This window comes from Urocitellus parryii, chromosome 2 (genome assembly GCF_045843805.1).
Source record: "Urocitellus parryii isolate mUroPar1 chromosome 2, mUroPar1.hap1, whole genome shotgun sequence".
Taxonomy (NCBI): Eukaryota; Metazoa; Chordata; class Mammalia; order Rodentia; family Sciuridae; genus Urocitellus; species Urocitellus parryii.
The window spans coordinates 147,448,109-147,474,092 of NC_135532.1; the positions used below are offsets into that span (position 1 = coordinate 147,448,109).

Consider the following 25,984-nt stretch of genomic DNA (forward strand, 5'->3'; position numbering starts at 1 on the left):
ATATATTAATATATTAGAGCTTGGCCCATCAAAATGTCTAGAAATGCTGGTAGAATAACATTTTTTAAGAAACTGATCTTCTTGAAATTACATGCACACACCTATCACAGACCAGAGAAAATGGTAGTGACAGATGTACTTGGGCCTGGGGAATTTTTCAATGCATTTAGCTATTAAATTCTCTGGTCGTCTTACAACTTTGAATAAATATATCCTTCTGTGGCTTTCTAGAATTTTGGGACATTATTTTTTGATTGCATGACATTTTATTCATTTATTAAACATATCTATAAAGGAGCTTGAGGGTCAGGCTACACTGAATGGTTTATAGCATTGGCATCACTGGGGCAAACTCAATAAATATAATTTGATATCTATTTTAAAATAAAGATGATAAATAAAGTACATTCAAAAAGTGCATACACAAAAATACAACTTGATAAATTTTTAGAGACTGAAAATCCATATCTTAAAAATTGAGATCGGCCAGGTGTGATAGCTCACACCTGTAATCCTAGCAGTGTGGAAGGCTGAGACAGAACAATTGCAAGTTTATAGCCAGCTGCAGCCATGGTGAGGCATTAAGCAAATAAGTGAGATCCTGTTACTAAATAAAATACAAAATAGGGCTGGGGATATTGCTTAGTTGCTGAGTGCCTCTAAATTCAATCCCTAGTACCCCAGACCCCTGCAAAAAAAAAAAAAAAAAAAAAAAAAAAACAATATATTTAATAGTGAATGTACTCTGAAAGTTTTCTGTGTATATTTTTCAGCCTCTTTTTTCTATCATATACCAATAATGACATTTTTTGTTATTAACTCTGATTCTTACATCTTTTATTCATTCTTTCTTCTTTTTATCTTATTGTATTGGTGAAAATATTCAGACTAACCTTGAATAGAAATGGTTAAAGGGGCACCCTGTGTCATTCTTGATCTCAAAAGAGAAATTACAAAATTTTACTATTCGGGAAATATATCTTAAAAGTTTTAGTACTTAACCTTTATTTGGTTAATGAAGTTTTTTTCTTCTATCTCAGGTCTGTTAAAAGTTCTATCACATATAAAATTATAGGAAATTCACATTTTGCATCTATTAAAACAATTGCATTTTCTCTTAGTTTTTAATGATGGGACAAATTGTACCAATACATTTTCAAACGCTAAAGCAAATATTAATTAAATTACAGGAACATTATGATGAGGAACACATTGGAATATAAATTGTTGTCTCTAGGAGTCTGACTAGACTAACACCCCTGTGCCAGGATTACAAGGTCAGAGATTCAACAGATGCCTACGTTTGTTTGTTTTTTAAACAACAACAACAAAAATACATCCTTTCTTCTAATAGTTTGTAACTTTCTGAACCCTGTAGGAATGTAGCTACATCACTTAAGTGCTAGGCCAATTAACTTCTGTCTAAACTATAATCCCATACACTTAATTCTTAGGGAGGTAAACTTAAATCATATTGAGTTACTGCTATCTGTGGTAAAGGCCATTTCATGATAACATTAATAAGTATTTTACTGTCTTTTTTTCTCCACCTATGAACCATTTATTATAAAATTTCTGAACATGGTCTTTGGTCACGGAGTCCAAGAATTCAAACTCACCATTGTTGTAATGATTAAAAAATGATGTTAGGGCTAGGGATGTGGCTCAAGCGGTAGCGCACTCATCTGGCATGCGTGCGGCCCAGGTTTGATCCTCAGCACCACATACAAACAAAGATGTTGTGTCCGCTGAAAACTAAAAAAGAAATATTAAAAAAAAATGATGTCAAATTTCCTGTAAAGCCCAATGTAACCTCAGCTCAGGGTCCAGAACTTCAGAGCACCAGTTCATCTGGGTCTGCTTCAATAAATTCAATAAATAAATCTGAGTTTTCAGGTGATATTTGGTCTCTTGCTAAGCATAATTTTCCATAACAATTATCCAGGATTTGATGTCTTTCTTATTAGCAGGGTTAGTAAAATGTTGAATTTAAAATGCATTCCATAGTCTAAATCCTTAACATATTTTTCTGAACAAAACAATACTGTGGTTCCCAAATTGCGATCATGCAATTTAGAATATTTTTTAGTTTACTATGATGCAAAATAAAATATATTAAGGAGAAAATTTACTTCAAATTTTGAATTTGTTTTTCCTTCTTTGCCTCATGATATGTAGGATGATACTTTCTTGTGATGCTGAGCAGCAGCAGTGAGCTGCAGTACCCAATCAACTGCACAGTCAAAAAGGTAAACAACAGACACTCTACAGTGTACTCTGTCACTAAGCTGCAATGTTTGGTAGGTTAGGCATACTAAATGAAGTTTCTACTTAAAATATGTTAATTTTCTGTGTGAATGTCAGGAAGTAACCCCATTATAAATCAAGGAGCATTTATATTCTAAGTGAATTGATGAATAATTTCCAGTTGGTCAATTCACTTATCAGGTTTTAAATCTGGTATTATTCTTATGTGAAAGCCAGACAAAGACATTACAGGAAAGAAAAATTACAGACGAATATTCCCATCAGACATACTTGCAAAAACCTTAATGAAATATTAGTAAATCAAATTTGAAAAATATTAGTATATCAAATTTAGCAATGAACCCAAGTCTAAATGTTAAGATTTGAATATCAAATTAGAAGTCCACTGACTAGTGAAATGTGCTTCTCTTCACATAAAAGACTTCAAACAAACAAAGAATCTTGCTATTTTACTGTACCATCTGAAAGAGAGTTCCAGAGTTAGTAGGAATATGACAGAGATATCTAAAAGCACAGAGATCCAGGATGGCCTTACAACTAAGGGAATTGTTTTGGTTTAGATATGAGTGTCCCTCAAAAGCTCATGCGTTAGCCAATACATGAGAGTTTAGAAGTAAGAGAAGGTTATTAAAGCCTTAATCAGTGCATTAATCCCCTGATAGAGATTGAGTGGTAATTGAAGGCAGGTAAACTGTGACTAGAGGAGATGGGCCGCTGGGGGCATGGCTTTGGGTTTATATTTTGTCAAAGGAGAGTCTTTATCTTTCTCTGCTTTCTGGTGTGATATCTGGAGCTACTACTCTTAATCACACTCTTCTTCCATGGTGTTCTGCCTCACCTTAAGTCCTGAGGAATGAAGCTGGCTGTCTATGGGCTGAGACCTTTGAAACAGTGAGCCCCCCAATAAATGTTTCCTCCTCTGATTGTGCTTCTCAGGTTTTTGATCACAGCAGTGAAAAGCTGACTAAAACAGGAATATGTACCATCTAATCTCCCTAGTTGAGATTAACCATGAATTAACAGAGATTTTTGCATAGCAGGGAATGGGTAAGAAGAAGACTCCCAACACCCCACTAATGTCATAGACAGAGTGTTTGTTGCTAGAGAATCCTGCAGCCCTCATAGAATCTAAACCCAGTTTCAGGTGATGCCAGGCAATTCATATCATCACATCAACTCAGAGAAACAGCCCAGTCCATGTTGTACCCTCCCCAGAGTCTTTTATCTTAGGATAACTTCCCCCACCACACACAGATTATAAAATAGCTAGGAGTTGGTGGAAAGCCAAAGGGTGGCAAAATCTTACCTCCCAAAGTTTTGGAAAGTATCTGGATGATCTTGCCCACATACCTACAACCACGCAAAACAACTATATGTCATACCCTGAGTGCCTTGACCCACCCAGGCCCTGGGAAATAATCAGAAATCCTTTGCATCCTCCTATAGAATTAAGAAGCAACAAAGAGGCTATATGTACCCACTCTCAACCCTGGGATGTGATCAGCTATAATAATAACCATCATCATCATCCTCCACAGATTATTTTAATTCAGATGAGAACATTTCTGTGGCCTCAGGAAGCTACTGAGATAGCCCCATCTATCAATGTTTAGCCCCTGAAAGAAGCCAGGCAGCCCACTTGAGTGGACTGACTCACTGAGGCTCTGGGAAACAGCCTGGAAGCACCATACCCATGACTTACAGGATACAAATTATCAGACGACCTTGAATGACTTGGTCCTGAGACAGTGGAGATAATCATTTTACATCAGACACTAAAAATTGAGTCTCCGTACATTCAAATATTATTTTGAGTCAAATGAAGCATGAAAAAGTAAGGTAACATGATGCTTTCTAATGAATAAAACTCTCTAGCAATAGAACCCAAAGAAAAGAAAATCAATTGCCTGAAAAAGAATCCAAAATAATAATGAAAAATAAAATAAAATTTTAAAAAACCACTTAATGAGATACAGGAGACTATGAACTCACAATTCAGCATTAAGAAAACAATCATGACTGTTAGGTGCAGGACAGGCTGAGTAAGCTGTCTGCAGGGCATGCCAGACAAAGTTAGCTGCAGGATGACCTGGCCTCTCAAACCCTCTGTCTGGTTTTTTATCAACTATTTGCTTCAAGCCCAAACACCCAAGCCCTGCTCAAGACTGAACACTCAACCTCCTGCTCAAGGCCGAACACGTAACCCCCCTTGTGCCAACAAGGCAGCTTGCAGACCCAGAGACCTCATTAGATTTGGGCTATAAAACTCCCTCCTGCTGGGCCCCTCTCTCTCTTGCTTTCTCTATCTCTCTTGCTCTCTCTTGCTTTCTCTGTCTCTCTTGCGCGCGTCTCCTCTCTCTCTCTCTCTCTCTCTCTCTCTCTCTCTCTCTCTCTCTCTCTCTCTCTCTTTCTCTCTCTCTCTCTTTCTCTCTCTTCTCCTCTGTTGCACTGCTGCAATAAAGATCTCTTGGTTTCTCTGAGTGTTGTGGTCACTTTTCTTTCAATGACCTATATGAGAAATTCAGCAAAGAGATAGATATAAAAAAATGCAAAGAGAAACCTTAGAATTGAAGAACTCAACAAATGACTTAGAAAATGAAGTTGAGAACCTCAGCCACAGACTAGATCAAGCAAAATAAAAGTGTAAAAAACATATAGCCAATAAAATAATAGCTGAATACTTTTCAAATATTGGGAAAGATATGACCATCCAGGTCCAGGAAGTTCAAAGGACTTCCAATAGATTTAATACAAAATTACTCTCTTTGAGGACCATTACAGTAAAACTACCAAAAAGTTTAAAACAAAGATAGTATAACAAAAATGGGGAAAGCATCAAGTCACATGTAAGTTTATCTGCATTAGGCAACAGATTTCTCAGCACAAACTTTACCAGTTAGGAGAGAATAGTATGATTTATTCAAATCCTAAAAGTAAACAAGCTGGCAACCAAGAATATAGTACTTAACAAAGCTTCAGACAAAAAGTAGAAATAAAGGCTTTACAAGAAAAGAAAAAAACAGGAGAATTCATCACTACAGACTGACTCTACAGAAATTTCAAAGTCAGTCCTGTATTTAAAAGTGAAAGAACCGTAACTACTATAAGAACACCAAAACACAAAGATTAACAGTGAGACGAATAAACAAATGAATACAAAACAATCTGAAATTAATTAGCAAAATGATAGGTGTAAGCCCATGCCTATCAATAATAACCTCTTAAGTACACAGATTAAAATTCCCAACTAAAATATTTACACTGGCTGAATGAAGTTTTTTAAAAAAATAAGTAAAAACCAAAAACCCAAATAACATGGCCTAAAGAAAATTACTTCACCTGTAAAGTGACAAATAAATGAAAAATTATGATATGAAAAAGATTTTAATGCAAATAAAAATCAAAAGCAAGTAACTATAGCTATACTTATATTACATAAAATAGACTTCAATCAAATACTAGGAAGGGAAAAAAAGGTCATTATATAATTTTGGAGAAATAAATTCAGAAAGAAGATACAACGAATGTATATGATGTATATGATAATTGTATATTGTATTTAATAATTGTGTATAATAATTGACCAAATGTCAGAGTATTTAATTATGTAAAGCAAACATTATTGAATCTGAAGGGAGAGATGGACTCCAATTTAATACTAATTGAGCAATTGATATAAGTAGATATCAAGACCCAATATCAAGACAGTAATTATGTCTCAAAAGGAGAATAGCTCTTTGCAGAAAAGTAGATACACAGGTTGAAGGCCACAACCAAGTCAAGATGGCACCTGGCACTTTGCCAGGAGGAGTGGTTTGTGAAGCAATGCCAGGGAGCCATTAAGATGATGAGGATTCCTTAATGGCTGACTGCTGTATCTAGAGGATGTTAATTAACTTAAGCTGTGTGTAATTAGTTAGGTATATATACCTCTGCTGTCCCGTAATAAAGCGGCTCCTGCTGTTTCAATCTTCACAAGTTGCTTGTCACCCCCTGGTTATTTTGCCCAGCCAGACTGTGGCATACACACACACAAACACACACACACACACAAACATACCCCACACACACATCCTAGTGGCATTATGTCCTACTCTCTAGTCTACATATACATATATGTAGGAGATATATATATATATATATATTTGTGTATATGTATCCTCTATAAACATATATACATAATGTATGATATACACATTATATGAGATATGATATGTATGAAAGCACATAGAGACATGCAATTAAAGAAAAGATATGAAAAGCTGCTATAGGCTTAATTTTTGCAATTCATCATGAGAGCATCATGTTATAGTTCATTTATTTGACTTTTTATTTACCACACATTTTATATCTCCCTTGCCATAAAACTGAATATTGGTTATAACTTACTCTTATCTTCTAGACCCACCAGAATTCAGTTTTCATATAACATTTCTACTTGATAATAATTTGCTACTGAATATTTCATTACTATGGCATTATCTCACACCATTTAGTCCACATATACAATGGCAATTAAGAAATCCCTGCTAAATGCTAAGTAGTATGAGGTCATAAATGCAATAAATCAGTATAATATTTTGTGAAATGTCAAAGTGATCAAGACCTTTTCAGATCATATTGTGGCAGAAATAAGGAAAACTGAGAAAGTACTAAGTAAATAGTGTAAACTTTTGGGCCTGGTAAGTAAAAGGAGACTCTCTTTGGTGGTCCTCACAAATTGAAATGAAGAAAAAACATATTCTGAAATTACATCTAGAACAAGCAGCTGAAATTGAAGTGAGTGCCTGAGTAAGCTTAAAATATTTCAGTCATTCTCCCAAATCCATTTTATTTCTCTTAATCAAGTGAGTGAGTCAAAATGAAAAAATATGATAGGTATTACTATATTTGATTCTTTCAAGGTATGGTTTGTGATATTGATGATACACCATTTATCTATGGATTTAGAATTTTTTCTAGTAGGAAGGAGAAATTCCAGGGAATTATGCTTAGCTTTTTCTACCATAATGATTCTCACCACTTGAGTCATAAAGGAAATGTTATAAAGTATGTTGCTCCAATTATCCACTTAATAACTATGGAAATAACTCTACAGTGTTCCATGGTATAACTGAACCACTGTGAGTCATATTTTGGCAAAGATACCATTTGTCACATGACTTCTGTAAACCCTCTTTTTGTGGAGCTACTCTGGAACTTTTGGTCTCCAGGCATATAAGTCAATTAAAACCTTTGTCTAGTAATCCATGAAATGTTGATATTTCTTTTTTCTTCTTATTTGTTCTTTTTAGTTATACATGACAGTATAAACTATTTTGATATATTTACAGAAGCATGGAATATATCTTATTCTAATTAGGATCCCAGTCTTATGTATGTACATGATGGTGAGATTCACTGTGGTGTAATTGTATATGTATATAGCCAAGTTATGTCAGATTCATTCCACTGTTGATATTCCTTTTACCAACATCTGCTCAGCAACTGTCTCTTAATCTTAGACTAACATTTCTCTTGTGATTTAACCTTAGAACCAAAGACAGTTATTTCAAAATGACTTGTGTAACATTGTCTATATTGCCTTTTGAAATTCATGACTTTCTAGGTCTCCATAATATATGCTTTCATCTGTCATAGCAGGCATTCCAAATTGCAATCCTTTGCTAATTCTCATGTAGAATATTTTCTATTTTTTAGAGTCACTCTCTCTGCTATTTACTTAAGTTTGGCACCCATCTAAATATAGTAATAATGTAATTCTGGCATCTTAAAAACAGTTTTGTTTCATTATGAGGAAGAGAATAACAAGGATTGTCATTAATGACTCTTTAAATGTTTGGTTGAATTCATTCATAAAGCCGTGTAGTTCAAGGTTTTCTTTATTGAGGGATCCTTGATTCTTGATTACTCAATGTCCTTATTAGTTATAACTGTGTTCATATTTTCTGTTTCTTTATAATTCAGTCTTAGTAGGTTATATGTTTCCAGGAATTCATCCATTTGTAAGTCAGTTTTATTAGAAGATATTTATTGTTTCTATTAATAATAATCGGATCCTATAATGAAATACCAGAAATAAAATTCCTACAATGAAATTACTAGACATAAATGGGACTATTTCTAGGCTATCCACTTTGTTGGCATGTAGTTGTTTATAGAAGTCTTTATTTAGGCTTTTTATTTATGCAACACACGTTGTAGAGTTTCTCCTTTTATTTATTATTTTATTTGAGTTTCCTTTGTCTTAGTTACTCTGGTTAAAAATTTCACAATTTTCTTAGCTTTTCAACATTTAGTGTCCCAGAAAGTCTATAAAAATATTAGAAAATCATTCAGGTGTAGTTCTTTCCTTCATTTCTTCTCCAGGGAGAAGCCGGGAGCTGATTGTTCCACTAATTGTATAAAGCTGTGCAGGATCAAAATTATGGCAATTCGTATCTTCAATCTTCTCCTAACTTCAATATGGCTGGTTTTTACTTGCCTGGGATGTAGAAGCTTTTCAACTAGATCCCATGTTTCCCACAAAGTGAGTTGGTCTGTGTCGTGAGCCATCCATGGGTTGTGTGTGAGCTATGCACATTTGAACTATATGTGGGGACTGTTCTGGCATTGCATGCTGATTGGTTTGTGCAAAGTAAGTGTGCCTTTGCTCTAGCTCTGCCTGTAATTCTACACAGCACCTGAGATGGGTGTGACTTGCCAAGATGTCAATCAATCTGCTGACCACAAGACATCACCAAGCAAGACTCCACATTTGAGACCCTATGCCCTGCCTTATTTGATGAAGAACATTCCATTGAACCTCCTTTGTGTGTGTCCCCACTATAAAATAAAAAGAATTCAGGTGCATGCTCTCTTTCCAATGCTGTCCAGCCTGGAGCTGATCCTTGGGGTTGCAGAGCAATCCCACCCTCAAAACTCATGCTTTATGTTGCATGGTTTCTTTGCCATTTTCTAAGTTTATTGTTGCAACCAGCTCCTTTGAACCCAGCTCATCTTGTCAGCCTGGCCACTGGCAAGAGGTCTCTGTGTTATTGTTGAATCAATAGATCTGTGGGGTAAAGGAAAGGAAATTTAGGCCTCTTATTCTGCTTTCTAGTTGCAATCCTACCAGATTGTGATTTAAGAAGTAAAAGTTCTGTGCATTTTTTTTTTCCTGCAAGTTATATTGCATACTTAAAGTCCATCCTACACCATAGCCTTTGAAGTCATTACTACTGAAATATTGGCCAAGGGAAGTGCCACTTGATTTTCTAAGTTATAAGTTTTAATTGGGACTATAAGTTAGCTTGCTTAATTGTAATGCCACATGGTGTTAGCCAGGGTCACAGATGTTAACACTCTGCTTGAGCAAGAGAGACACCTATTCTATAATCCCATTGTGTAGAGTAGGTCTTCTTAGACTATCGCTAGCATCAAATCTTAATCAGTAAATGTTCAGTTAGGAGAAAGAGGAAGGTCTAAAGATAGGAAGGGATAAAATAGTTCCAAAATATAGTCAATGCTTGAGGAAAAGTTGTCCCAGAGAAGGAACAACTATGAAGGTAGGGCTACTTGCTTAAAGTTGAGATCTAGACCTTGCTGGATAAAGTGGACCTGTAGCATATTGCATAGTGGAGAATTTTCAGGGTCCTTTTGGGCCAGAGTCTATTCAGAGGTAGCTTGATGAAGAAGCAAGGAGAAAGCTGTGGACAGGGTTGTCAATTCAGCAAGCCTACAACTGAAGTGATTCTAACAACATACTTTGGAGGTGATTAGACTTAGTATCTGTTAGGGTTTGGATGTGAAGTGTCTTTTAAAAGCTCTTGCATGAGACAATGCAAGAAGGCTTAGAGGAGAAATAATTGAATTGTGAGAGCCTTAACCCAATTATTGAATTAATTCCCTTATGGGTTTTAACTGAGTGGTAACTGAAGGCAGGTAGTGTGTGGCTGGAGGAGGTGGGTCATTGGAGTTGTGCCTTTAGGTCTATATTTTTATATCTGATGAGTGGAGTCTCACTCTGCTTTCTGATCATCATGGGAGCTGCTTCCTTCTACAATCCTCTTCCACCATGATATTCTGCTTTACCTCGAGCACCAAGAAATGGAGCCAGCCTCCATTTCTGAAACCACTGAAACCATGAGCTCCCAAATAAACTTTTCTTCCTCTCAAATTTTCTTGTCAGGTCTTTTAGTCACAGCAGCAAAAAAGCTGAACAAAACAGTATCTGACATGTATGTCATTTGTAGTTGTGTTAAAGAGCAAGAAAATAAAGCAGGCAACTAGAGAAACCAATCCTTCTTCAGTGTCCCTGCATCTCCCCCTAGTGACAAAATTTTTTTTTACCATTATCATGCAATCTGAAAATAGAGACTCCATCATTGAACCAGAATCACAATGAATCCTATTGTTATTCATAATTCAAATGGACAAATAAAATATTTTTTAAATTACAAAGATAATAATATAATAATTAAGAACACAAAACGATATTGTTTTTAAAAGAATTCCTAGAGTGAAACAACTGCTTGGTAAATGAAAATTTTATTATGCAAAATTCATTTCATTATTTTATACATTTAACTAAATGACAAAAAGTTAAGAAGCCCTTATTGAGGTGATTTGATTTAAAGTAAAAATATATAAGCAGCATATCATTGAGAAAATGCTTATTTCTCCATAATGAGTAAACAATTGGGACGAATATAAAAAAATTGGTGAAAATGAAGACAGAATTAGACAGGCCTTCAATATAGATAGGTAAATCAAGTCAGGTCAGATAAAGGAGGCCAATTTGATTGAGTTGAGTTCGGCAGTTGGAGACTGCCCCCTGAGGGATTGAAATGCCTTCAGAGCCCTTCCTCCACCCTATCAAAATAACCTGTCCTTGTTCAACCTGTTGCTAAGGTAACCTGTCCCCGGAATTGCCCCTCCCTTTAGGGAGCTATAAAGTTTTTAATTAATGTGTCCTGAGCTGCTCCATCCTGCCCTTCCCCCTTTAGTTCACCTGATTCCCATCTTTTTGCCACATAGAGCCTAGTCACCTATGAAGGAAGGAGAAACATAAGATGGAAGAGGGCAGAGGCCAAAGGAAGCCTAAGACATATAAAAAGGCAGAACACCTAACATCTTGGGATACCAGGATACCACCTATGACCCTCTTCTCCCTCCCAGGAGAAGACTATGTTACCCCTTTTTAAATAAACCCTGCTTTATATGCTTGTCTGAGTATGTTTATCTGATGTTCAAAGTTCAATATGTGAGGGAGCCAAACTCATCACTGATAACTGGCAGTATCAGAAATACTACAAAAGAGCAATGTGGCCACAAAGTAAAATGGGATCTCTTATCAATAAGAAGGTGACACAATTAATTTATGGGAGTCAATTTTTTATATACTGATGATGAATCAGTTGAAAGAGAAATTAAGAAAACTATCCTATTCACAATAGCCTCAAAAAAATGTTTAGGAATCAACCTAACCAAAGAGGTGAGAGATATTTACAATGAAAACCATAGAACAGGAAGAAATTGAAATTATCTTAGAGGATGGAAAGGTCTCCCATGGTTTTGGATAGAAGAATTAATATTTTCAAAATGGCCATACTACCAAAAGTGCTATACATATCTGATGTAATTACTATTAAAATCCCAGTGATGTTCTTCATAAAAATAGAAAAAGCAGTCATAAAATTTATTTGGAAAAATACTCTTATATAGAATAGCCAAAGCGAATCCTTAGTGAAAAAAGTGAAGCAGGAGGCATCACAATACTAGTCCCTTAAAGTTACAATACAGAGTTATAGTAACAAAAACAGCATGGTATTTGCACAGAAACAGACATAAAGACCAATGGAACAGAATAGAAGACACAGAAACACACCCACATAAATATAGTTACCTAGTTTTAGACAAAGGTGCCATAAACATAGATTGGACAAAAGATAGCCCCTTATACAAATGGTACTGAGAAAACTGGAAACACATATGTAATAGGATAAAATTGAATCCCCACCTCTCCACCTGCACAAAACTCAACTGAAAGTGAGTTAGACCAGAGACTTTGTGTCTAATAGAAGAAAATGTATGCCCAAATATCCATCCTGTCAGTTCCTCTTGTTGAGGAGCTGATTTCCTCAACAAGATACCCTAAAGTGCAAAAAGGAAAATCAAGAATCAATAAATGAGATGGATTGAAACTAGGAAGCTTTTTCTCAGCAAAAAAATACATTCAAGAATGTGAAGAGAGGGGCTGGGATTGTGGCTCAGAGGTAGAGCACTCGCTTAGTATGTGTGAGGCACTGGGTTTGATCCTCAGTACCATATAAAAATAAAATAAAGATATTGTGTCCACCTATAACTAAAAAGTAAATATTTAAAAAACACAAAAAGAATGTGAAGAGAGAACCTACAGCATAGAGGAAAATCTTTGCCACTTATACCTCAGATAGAACATTAATCTCCAGCATTTACAAAGAACTAAAAAAACTAACACTAAAACACACATATACACACAAACAAAACAAACAAACAAAAAAACCAAATAACTCACTCAATAAATGGGCAGAGCAACTGAACAGTAAATTCACAGAAAAGAAATACAATCAGTCAACAAATATATTGTAAGAATGTTCAACTTTTCTAGCAATTAGAGAAATGCAAAAGAAAACTACACAGAGATTGCATGTAACTCCAGTCAGAATGGCAATTATCAAGAATATAAGTAACAACAAATGTTGGTGAGGATAGAGGAAAAGGAAACGCTCATACATTGCTGATGGGGCTGCAAATTGGTACAACCACTCTGGAAAGCAGTATGGAGATTCCTCAGAAAACTTGTAATGGAACCACCATTTGACCCAGTTATACTACTCCTCAGTATTTACCCAATGGACTTACAATCAGCATCCAATAGTGTCACAGCCACATCAATATTTATAGTAGATCAATTCACAATAGTGAAGTTATGGAACCAACCTAGGTGCTTGAAAACAGATGAATGGATAAATAAAATGTATACACAATTGAATATTAGCCATAAACAAGAAAGAAATTATGGCATTTGCTTGTATATAAATGGAACTGGAGACTATTATTCTAAGAGAAATAATCCAGTCCTATAAAACAAAGGCTGAATATTCTCTGATATACAGATGCTAACACACAATAATGGGGATAGAGGATAGGGAAGAATAGAAGTTCATTGGATTAGACAAAAATGAATGAAGGGAAGGGAGGGGGATGGGTATTAACAAGACAAGTAGTAAACCTTAGACATAAGTTTCCTATGTTTGTATATGAACACACAAACAGTGAAACTCCACATCATGTACAACCACAAGAATTACATTTTAATTAGAATGTTATACTCCATGTATGTATAATATATCAAACGGCACTCTACTGTCATATATATCTAAAAAGAATAAACAAATTAAAAAGCTGACGCATCATTAATCAATGAGTAAAACAAGTGGAAACACCACTCTGTTTGAAAATAATCATTTTCATCATTTATATTCAAACTATTGCAGTAAAGAAACTATTGCCCGGAGTGCATGGAAAGGGTGTCATGGATATTTTTTTTATTATTATTAAAATACTAGACACATTATAAAATTGCACACAAAGACTTATAGGAATAATGTCAATACTTAAAAGTAATGGCTGAATTTAGGATAAATCATACCCAGCATTTCAAATAAAAATAGGTATTGTAAATTTGCTGATCCATTCTCCAGTGACAGTTATTCATCAAATACTTAAAAAGTAATTAATGTATTTGTATATAAGTGTGATTGATATTTGGCTAAGAGAAACATAACTACTTTGTGAAAATAAACCATGCCATACAGATAAAATTTTGATACATGCTTGACATATTTTTACTTATATTTTATTCTGGGAAAAGTTATATAAATCATATATTAAAATTTTATGTTTATAAAAAACTTGATGGTAATTTTTTTTCATCTTTTTAATGATATTCTAAAGAATGTTGTGAAGGTTAGAACCTATTTTGAAGATTAATAATGTGCACTACTTTCTGATTACTTTGTAAGACCAACTGTTTGTAATCAGACAGTATGCTAACTTACCAAGTAAATGTTAGAACAACCTTTTATAAGTTAGTGACTGATATTTAAAAGAATGCATAATTTTCTACATGTACCTAAGGATGAACTCTTTATGTCAATGAATATGTTTTTTAGGAAAAGAAAATCAAGGATGTAATAGAAAACATGAGGAAGAGATATAAAAATCAAAATTATTATCACAGAAATCAGAGGAGAGAATGAGTTTCAGAAAGTGGCCAATAGTGTGAAGTTGTATAGTTGATTTATTAAGATAACCATGGACAAAATGCTTCAGAACTGGTAATTAGGAAGTGAGAGGTAATGAGAGTAGTGTCGGTCAACAGATGGGTGGCAGAAGGGGAAGCAGCTACAGCTAACCCTCCTGACTCCTATTCCTAGCATATGTCCAGATTCTGGTATCTTGGTTTATTCTGCATTCTGTGAATATGCCTTATGTGTTTAGGCATTCATTCTTCAAACTTTATTCCTGCTATTCAGTTTATGATGTTGTGCCACACATTTTCTATCTATTGAGATTTGATTAATACCTCAAGAATCATAGGAAATGCTACTTTCTGATAATGTCTTCCCTTAGACCTTGAAGTCCTAATAAATGTTACCGTATATCTTGCTTGATGTTTTATATTTTAAGAAAAAAATATAATTTTATTTTTAAATTTATTTTTGATTCATATATAAAACATAAAAAATCATACATATTACTGGGGTAAACACTTTAAAATACATGCATATATTGTATAAAGCTTAAATCAGATTAAACACATCTATCTCCTCAGGCAGTTATCATTTCTATGTGATGAAAGCTTTCAAAATCCTTTCTGCTAGCCTTTTGAAATATACTGAATTGTTATCTAGAGTCGCCAAATATGCAGTATCAGATCAAAACTCCTTGTTCCTTACTGTACCTCATTGCCCACTGATCAACATTACCCCATCCCTGTTCCACTCCTATAAGTATGTATAATTGCTCTCTATATAATGGTGTAAGTCATTTTACCATGTAGATTGGGAACTCCATATAAGAAGAAATATTCAACTATGCAAATTCTTCTTCAATCCCACTCCTGCCAGTTCACACAATATCTGATTCAATGGCTTGCCTGTTTATATTACATTTTATTTAGTTGGAATCTCCACAAGAAATCCTATTTGCATTATTGAGAGTCTATTGTTTTCTGGAAATCTAGATGTTTGCTTTGAGTAAAGCCAAAAAGAAAATAAATCTATCTGAGAATAAATAAAACTTGACCATGTAGATCAACTAAAGATACAAATGGATCCTGATTCAGATCTCTTTGTATCAGAAGGACTGGAATTATTCTTACAGATTAGAAATTTGAGAATAAATTCATGGTGTGAATCAGACCTCACATTAAGATTGAATGGATTGGGGCTGGGGATGTGGTTCAAGCGGTAGCACGCTCGCCTGGCATGCTCAGGGCGCTGGGTTCGATCCTCAGCACCACATAAAAATAAAAAATAATGATGTTGTGTCCACCAAAAACTAAATATTAAAAAAATTCTCTCTCTCTTAAAAAGAAAAAAGATTGAATGGATTTAGATAGAGGAATAGTCACAGAGAGCATTTCAGATAAGAGTAGGATCTGAGTAAATATCCAGGATTGAAATCTAGTACATCAAGTACTAGAGGAGTGATGAGGAGTTCCCAGAGATGAGTTCAGAAAGAAGAACTGGAGAAAACAAAGTAATAGGTGATGGCAAACCCCATCTATGGAGTCCTTGGAATCCAAGATAAAGAACAGAGAATTTGATTATAGGATAATAAGCAATCAGCAACACTTGTATTGTGAAAAAGCATATCCACAGTAGAGAAAGGATGGAGACGGGAGACCAATAAAAATGGCATCGTTGATGGTAATGGTTTCAGAGTACAGAAAATGTGTGTGTGTGTTTGTGTGTGTGCTTTTTTTTCATTTTGACAATATTTTAGATAAATTTTTAGTTTCTTTCTGGTTATATTATGTTCCATAAGTGAAACTAAAGAAATACAATATCAGACAATTTATCTATGGGGATTTAGTCAGATTCATTGTAGGAAGTAAAATAAAGGAATTCAATAGAAGTTGATCACATCACTTTTGCTTGTTTTCCATAAATCCAAATCTCTCTTCAAATCTCCATTAAACCTCCACTTCAAGTGATTAAAATGAATCTTTTACCTCAATCCATTGTAGTATTCAAGTAAACAACATTTGAGAGAGAGGGAGAGAGGGAGAGAAGGAGAGAGGTGGGGAGACGGGGTTGGAGGGAGGGGTGGAGAGAGAAAAAAATCAAGTGTTTGAAAAACGAAGATGATTCATAAGCCAATTTTAGTGATGGCAATTTGATTTAATCTCATATTCTCAAAATTCATACTCCCTTAACTTATTTATTTGATTTACTGGTATTAGGGGAACTGTGCCTCTTGGATTAGTAATCTCTGTAAGGTTACCCTGGTGTCAGTGCCAAGGAAATCCCCTTAGAATCAATGGACAACTTTAACTTGGCTCTGAGATTAACATCATTATTGTCACTGACCTTTGAGAAGAGAAGTTATTCTGCATTTTCATAATTATTCCCCAATGTTTTAAACACCAAAGATTTTGTTCATGATTTTCCTAATTGCAATATATATATTCAATGAGCTTGAATAGAATATTTCAATAAACTCAGAATAGGAGGATGGATTTCTAACTTATTTATATTATAAATGAGGAGAAATACACATTTCTGTAAAACTCTTCAGTATTTTTTAATTGTTTTCAGGTTTTGTCCATTTTATTATCTATTTATCTTTCCTTCTCTTTGAATTGAAGACCTATGGAAAGAAATAATGAAACTCAGTAAAGGATCATTTTGTCAACTCTGAGTTCAAAGGTATCATAGTTTAATCAGCAAATACACAGGCAAGTATGCCAGCAACTCTGTAAAATAATTCTGGGCTATATACTAAATATGATTCATAATTCAGCTGAATGATTGTATTTTTCATTGGTGAAAAAAATGCATTTTCACTTACATTTTTTAATTTATTTTTTAGTTGTAGTTGGACACAATACCTTTACTTTATTTATTTTTATGTGGTGCTGTGGATCAAACCCAGGCCTGGCACATGCTTGGCAAACACCAATCTGCTGAGCCACAACCCTAGCCCCTTCATTTGCATTTTGATAAAATGTCTTCTAAATAAAAATGTAATTGATTGAAATATAAACCCTTTTTTGAATTCCACATAATCATTTTCAGTTGATTTACCATTAGGTGTTACTAAAATATTAATTAAAAGCAGCATTTTTATAATTTTATAAATAATTTTTAAAATATTTAATTCTGAGTAATATTTTAAAAGTGTTTATATGCCTAAGAAATAATGTAGAATTAATTTTATTTGTTTGATTATAAGCCATTACTAATAAAACTTTAAAAAAAACTTCACCATATTGTGTGAGTAAATAGAAAAAACAGCACATAAAATTCAGCATAGAAAATAATAAGAAACAGCGAAATATTAGTCAAAATGTGTTTTGTGAACACCATACTTTAATAACTATTGTAGGATCTCTCCAAAAATGTCTATCTGAAGGATGCTAAATCTAAAGACAGCAATTTCTGGAAGAAAGATGAACATGACATTTCTTTAAAACATGAATGCTTCTGTACTTCTTGAAACACTGTAATATTATAGTCAGCAAACTATAAAATAAAAATATAATAAATTTGGATGATCCTTAACATAAATGTGTGGCAGATCAGGAGTAAATAAATGAGTTTGCAAGTGTCATTAAACATGAAATATTCATGGGATGCAATGAAAATGAAGGCTTTAGTTTCTAGAGATGTTTGAAATGATGCAAGTCAGGTATATAACATGAAGAATACTATGCACACTTTGGAGACTTTTTCAACAAGTCTCATAATGTTAAATATGCATATCGAACACTTTAAAACTAGAGAGAGAAAGCTTTAGGACAAATTGATAAGTAAGAGTAATAACTCCTTCAGAAATCTGTCCTCCAAGATAGGAACAAGATTTTAAATATGTTATAATGAATAAAAAATGATTTTTAACTCACATTTTATATTTTTTCCCTGTGAAAAATTAAATAGATTTGCTGGGCATGGTGGTATATGCTTGTAATCCCAGTGGTTTCAGTGGCTGAGGGAGGAATATTGCAAGTTTGAACCTAGCCTCAGCTACTAAGTGAGGCCCTAAGCAACTTAGCAAGACCTTGTCTCAAAAACAAAATACAAAACGGGCTGTTATATGGCTCAGTGGTTAGGCATCCCTAGGTTCAATCCCCAGTAGCAAAAATCAATCAATCAATAAATCATTCTTTCTTTAATATATTTCTTAGTGTCATTGTCTAGGAAATATTGCCAATATAGAGACTATATTTTTTTAATTCACTGTGATTCTGCAGTTTTTTTTTTTTTTTTGGGGGGGGGGGAGAGAGAGAGAGAGAGAGAGAGAGAGAGAGAGAGAGAGAGAGAGAGAGAATTTTTTTTTTATTTTAGTTTTCGGTGGACACAACATCTTTATTTTATTTTTTTTTTTGTGGTGCTGAGGATCCGAACCCAGTGCCTCACGCATGCCAGGTGAGCACACTACCACTTGAGCCACATCCCCAGCCCAATTCTGCAGTTTAAAACAGACATTTAGCTAATCAAATTTTCAAAAGACCAATTTAATTTTAAAATTTCATACTTACCATAGCATAATATTTAGGACTTTTTTCTTTCTTTTTTATTTTATTGATTCTTTTTAGTTATACTTGACAGTAAAGAAACATAAAATTGTTTTTACATGAATTATCAAATCCTCATGTATAAATTAAAGGTCAATATATAATTTGCTATTTCCTAAATTAAAAGATAAATTTCTTATGATAACTTCCTCTAGAGAAAGATAAATGCATGATAGTATATAAATAAAGTATGTCATATATAAATACGTGACAATATGTAAAGAAACACATAACAGTGTATTCATCTTTCTTTAAAGAAAGTTACCATAAGAAAATATCTTTTAATTTGGGAAATGGCAAATTATATGTTGACCTTTAATTTATACATGGGGATTTGATAATTAATGTAGAAACATTTTTCCACAATAGGACCTCACAAAGATATTTTAAGACAATTCCTATGTACACAATCAATGATTGTGAATTCTCTCAAAAGACTGGTCATGGTGTGAGTATGCTACTGATCAGGACACAATATAGGGTGATTGGAAGAAAAGGTGCTTCCTCTTGATACATATAGTAGTTGGAGCTGCTAAATTAAACACATTCTGCTTATAATCTTTTTAAATTTTTTTTATTTTTTTATTGGTTGTTCAAAACATTCCAAAGCTCTTGACATATCATATTTCATACATTAGATTCAAGTGGTTTATGAACTCCCATTTTTACCCCAAATACAGATTGCAGAATCACATCGGTTACACATCCACATTTTTACATAATGCCATATTAGTGACTGTTGTATTCTGCTACCTTTCCTGTCCTCTACTATCCCCCCTCCCCTCCCCTCCCATCTTCTCTCTCTACCCCATCTACTGTAATTCATTTCTTATAATCTTTTTTAAATTAATTTTTTATTTATATAGGACAGCAAAATGTATTACAATTCTTATTACACATACAGAGCACAATTTTTCATATCTCTGGTTGTGTACAAGGTATACGCACACCAATTTGTGTCTTCATACATGTACTTTGGATAATAATGTCTATCACATTCCACCATTAGAAATCTGTCTGATAGGACAGAGGGATGAGAGGGGAAGGGAGGGGGCATGGAGTTAGAAAATTCATTTCTAACTCCGTGCCCCCTCCATTCTCCTCTCTTCCTCTGTCTTATCTAGAGTTTTTCTATTCCTTCCATGCTCGGCCTCCCTATCTCACTGTGAATCAACCTCCTTATATCACAAAAAAACATCCGACATTTGTTTTTTGGGGATTGGCTAACTTCACTTAGCATTATCTTCTCTAACTTCATCCATTTACCTGCAAATCTTAACCGAGTTTCTTTATGATTTCTATCACAGCACAGAAGTCAGGAATGCCGAAGGCAAATCACTCCATAACGACTGGATTTATTCTCATAGGATTTACAGATCACCCAGACATAAAGGTTCTTCTGTTTGTGGTGTTCTCTGCCATCTATCTGGTCACCATGGTGGGGAATCTAGGGTTGGTGGCCTTGATTTACATGGACCGCCGTCTTCACACACCAATGTACATCTTCCTGGGCAACCTGGCTCTCATGGATTCCTGCTGTTCCTGTGCCATCACTCCCAAGATGTTACAGAACTTCTTTTCTGAGGACAGAAAGATTTCCCTCTATGAATGCATGGCACAGTTTTATTTTCTCTGTCTTGCTGAGACTGCAGACTGCTTTCTTCTGGCAGCAATGGCCTATGATCGCTATGTGGCAATATGCAGTCCCCTGCAGTACCACACCCTGATGTCAAAGAAACTCTGCATTCAAATGACTATAGGAACCTTCATAGCTAGTAATCTGCATTCTGTGATTCATGTAGGACTTCTATTAAGGCTAACTTTCTGCAGGTCTCATCAAATTGATCACTTTTTCTGTGATATCCTTCCACTCTATAGACTATCCTGTACCGATCCTTTCATTAATGAACTAATGATATATATTTTTTCAATGCCAATTCAAATCTTTACCATTTCTACTGTTTTGATCTCTTATTTTTGCATTATTATTGCAATTTTCAAAATGAAATCCAAGGAAGGGAGAGGTAGAGCATTTTCTACTTGTGCATCCCACTTTTTCTCAGTCTCAATATTCTACATTTGTCTCCTCATGTATATTCGGCCTTTTGAAGAAGGGGATAAAGATATACCAGTGGCAATCTTTTACACTATCGTAATTCCCTTATTAAACCCTTTTATATATAGTCTGAGAAATAAGGAGGTGAAAAATGTACTAAAAAATATTCTGAAGTCTTATAACATTCTTAAACAAACTTCATCACCTATAGCTAATTAATTTTATTTATTAAAATGTTTTCATAAATAATGAACATAGAAAAGGGAAATACTATTTTACATGAAATATCTTTAAGCCAGTAGATTATATTTATTAAAGGCTATATGATAGAATTTTGTTATTGTTTGACAAATTTTAATCCATATTAAACAATCTGAGTAAATCAAGGGAAAATCAGTGGTCACTGTTATTACTTACTCGTCTCATGTAATTATGTCATTTTATTGTTACAAGTCTTAAAAAATCAAAATAGCATAAAAATTAAATATTTAAAGAGAAAAGGATCTCCTTTGATTAATATTATCCAGTTAATGGAAGAAAGTTTCTTTCGATTCTATGAAGTGTTAGAAACATTTACACTTCCAAGGGCAACAGGTTAGATGATTGTTTTTGGTTTTCAGAAAAATGGCATTGCAGACACTTGTAACAAGTACAGAGGTACTAATTAGAAATTATAAACTAATTGCAGTAGTCTATAGTTAAAGTAATGAAGTTTTATTTAGATGTTTCCAAGAATGGAAAAAGAATGGAATGAGAAGAAATAAACATGAATATTTTATTAAATAATTAATAGTGAATTATAGCAAATTAGATAAGATCTAGTTTAACCTGAGTAAAATTAAGATTGTTTTCATTCCTAAAGGTATCAATCATGTTATACATTTTGCAATATAAAGCAACATACCATTTACACATCAAACAGTTAGTAAAAAACTTTAAAGCATTTTAATGAGGATTCTGTTTTATTTTTGACATTAAGTAATGGTAATAGGTACCCAAATTATATGTTTATTAGACATTTTTACCCCTATGAATTGTTTATTCATTTTCTCTACCTTATGTTTTTAAAAGTTATTTATACCACCAAGTTCAAGGAAAACATTCTAAATTTTTATAAATCTTTGTGGCAAATAATTTATTTCTGTGTTGAGGTTTTTAAAATTTTTGTAATGTTTAAAATTCATAAATATTTTCATTTAAAGTACTAATGTTTATGATTTTTACTCAAATGATATCTTTAATGCTTTCTTTTTTTAAGGATTTATAATCACAGTTTATTTATCTATACAGTATATATATCTATTATCTCTGTGGTGAGAATATTTGAAATTTATTCTCCTAATGATTTTGAAATGTACAGTATAGTATAAGCCCATCTTTTATAAATGCTTGGAATAGAGTTAAATTTTTACATTTGGTGCTTAAAATAATTATTTTGGCTATGCTTTTATCTGGAAATGTGCAACTCTAATGCTCTTGGTTACAGTATATACATGATTCTGGATCATCATTAATAGAGTAGTACTATATAGCTGAATTTTCTATTTCTTTGTTCCAAAATAACTTCACAAGTTAGGAGAATACATGTGAACTATTTAGTTATATGTGAGAAAAAGGAAACTTTTTTTTTTTAACGGCAGAGACAAAATCTCTACCATCATCTGCCCTATCACTCTAAAAGGAGGGACAATTAGGTTCCCTATTATGCACTTGGGGCACTTTGTTGGTAGATGTGCAAAGGGAGCAAATACATTGTATATGAAGAGAGATACAAACACACAAACATCAGAAAAAAAATCAAGAACAAATGTTCTCTTTTTCCATGAACAGTCTTTCTCATATTAGTTTATCTTGCTTCACCATTTGGTGAATGGATTAACATTTAGAACATAGAGATTATGACATGGGCACAGGAGAGAGCCACTAAATAGACTACTTTTCTCTTTAAGTGCACATTTTGTGCCAGTTGTAGATTCATAAAAAAGGTTTTTATGGCTATCATGTGTTCCAGCCAAACCCAGGCCTTATGGCATGGAGTGTACTCATTGCATATGAACATCAACAACCTTGACTGCAGCATGTGGCTGGATAAATAAACTGCAGCCTTGGGGATCTTGATTTGCTAATCAAATATCTATTTTATATCTCATTCTGTCCTAAATTTTGTATGGGAATGAATTTTAGATTCATATTTTCTAATTCTGGGTAAAATTAACATAATAATATATTGAATGTAGACATAGTACATTTAAAATTGAATTTAAGATTATTTGACTTACACATGATTATGAGTTTTTGTAACCATTTTTCTTTGCAATTGTCCAAGGCAAAGTTGTGCAACTAACATAAAGTTATTTCTGTGTGTTCACACTTCAAGGACATTTGAAAATTTGTTTCATATAGTTACTACACATTCTTGCCTGATTTATTCTCAGATATTTGATCATTTTTATTTCTTCAGCAAATTTTTCTTCCATTATACCCTTTACGCAACTTTTATGTGTGACGAGTTGTATTTTCAAATTAGTTTTATAGACTAGTGTGTGTGTGTGTGTGTGTGTTTGTGTGTGTGTGTGAATTTTTAAAAAAATTTTCCTGGATTTTTAGTGTAAATTTTATTCAACAAATATTTAATTAGTACTTATTATTTACTAAATTATTATAGTATATCAGTAAGTAAATTAATCAAATATTCTTTTGTTCATGAATCTTACTTTCTAGTAATGCAATGTGTGGAAAATATTATGCAGATTTTAGATTTTAGGAGCATACATTTTTAACTATGAAAAGCCATAATTTAGAATGACAAATCGAAAATAAAAATAGTTGCGATACTTGGGAAAGGCAGAGGAAAATATTAAAAGGGAAAATTATTCATGTGTATATTTATCTGTGTTTGTAATGTTTCAATTCTTGCAATATGGCTATTTGGATATAAACCCTTAGAAATTTGAAGTACAATTTCTATGGTATACTGTTTGAGTAATTTGACAACAAATTACTAAAGAGTTTGAGGATTTAAATGTCTTTAATGCTTTCTTGTCTAATTGTTTTTCTTTAAGTCTATTGTTAACCAGTATTTTTTTTCTGTTTTCTCTTTTGTTCCATCTCCTCATTATTTTACTTCTGTATATTTTTGATAGTTTAAAATTTTGCATGTTTAATTGATTGAACTTTGAATTACTTTAGTATATGGCATAAGTTGAAGTTGTTACTTTATTTGGACAGTTCTTCAAAAATAATCCACCAATTATTTTAATTCAGATAAGAGCAAAAAGATTCTTTTAGAAATCTGGTTATTGATTCAAAATTTTTTTTAATTCTTAAATTCTAGATAATTTTGGAACATAATAAACAAATAATGATGCATTATATATTAAAATATATGATCAATCTGTAACAATTAAAACACCCTAGTTTTAAATCAAGAATGAATACACAGATCAGGTCAGTGTAACAAATCAGATTTTGCAAAGTAAATGCTCACCTAAAACAAGAAGGGCATCAAAATTCAGCAAGGAGAAAAATATTGTTCATTGGTCTTGGGTCAGCTAAATATATATTGATCTTTTCTATTTGTGTTAAAACTTATAAGATCTCAGTTGTGCCTTCAGAGATTTTTATCAACAAATTTTCATTTTTATTTATTCATAGCTTGAGTTTTAATACATGACATTGAAGCAGGATTTATTTTAGGATGTTGTGAAGTAAGAATTACATTTTGATTTTGGACTAGTAATTAGTTCCAGGAGCATTTATTAACTAATTATTTCCTTACTGATTCTCATGCCTCATTTGAGTGTGTATTCCAATAGAATCACATGTGCATATATACACAGAAAGTTTGTTTCCATCCTATTTGCAAAGCAAAAACCAGACAATACCACTGCATTCACTTTTATCACGGAAGATTGATACTTACAAAAAACACACAACAAACTACAAAATAACAAGATATGATTGGGGAAGACTCTCTAGCTTCTAATACATTGCTATTAAGGATCCAGAAGGGGCTGGGGATGTGGTTCAAGTGGTAATGCGCTCGCCTGGCATGCATGGGGCGCTGGGTTTGATCCTCAGCACCACATAAAAAAATAAAATAAAATAAAGATGTTGTGTCCACCGAAAAACTGAAAAATAAATATTAAAAAAAAAGGATCCAGGAGATACATATAAGACATGTAAATTTTCTCTTTTCTTTATTTCTATGTGACTATATTTAATGCTTTTATTGGTGCAATATAGTTCTACATAATAGTGGGCTTCATTTTAAACAGAATCGTACATGCATGGAATATAATTTACTCCATTTCATGGCTTTTAATATTATACTAAGATGATCCAGAATGTATACTCCAGCTGTGTTAATTCACCTAATTCATATATCCAGTTGCCTACTTTACAAGGTAACTTGACTGTTCCAAAGACATATTAAAATACAACTATTGAATTTCCCCCCAATTTTTTCCCTCCCCTGTCTTTTTCTTTAGTAGGATTTTCTTTATATATATAAGTTGTTTGATGTTTTAAAATGTTACTGTAGCAAGCAAAGGCTTTCTCACATTGCTTACATTCTCAGGGCATCTCACCAACATGAGTTCCTTCAAGTGAATAAGACAGACTAGATGTAGTGAAGGATTTCCCACACTGCTTACATTAGAAAGGTTTCTCTGTAGAATGAGCTAATTCATGTATATTAAGGTAAGCAGGCCTTCCCATACTGTTTACAAGGCTTTTCTCCTGTATAAAATTGTTCATGTATGTGAAGGTAAGCGGAACTAGTAAAGGCTTTTCCACATTGTTTGCATTTATAAGTCTTCTCCTCATTACGA

The 25,984-nt window shown here is 33.4% G+C and overlaps 1 protein-coding gene across 1 annotated transcript; it reads left to right on the top strand.

The window, feature by feature from the left end:
• Window positions 1-20,417: 20,417 nt before the first annotated feature.
• LOC113177644 (olfactory receptor 5K16) lies at window positions 20,418-21,371 on the top strand. The gene has a single exon (XM_026382200.2). The coding sequence runs from the start codon at window positions 20,418-20,420 to the stop codon at window positions 21,369-21,371; it is 954 nt and encodes a 317-aa protein (XP_026237985.2).
• The last annotated feature ends 4,613 nt before the right edge of the window (window positions 21,372-25,984 follow it).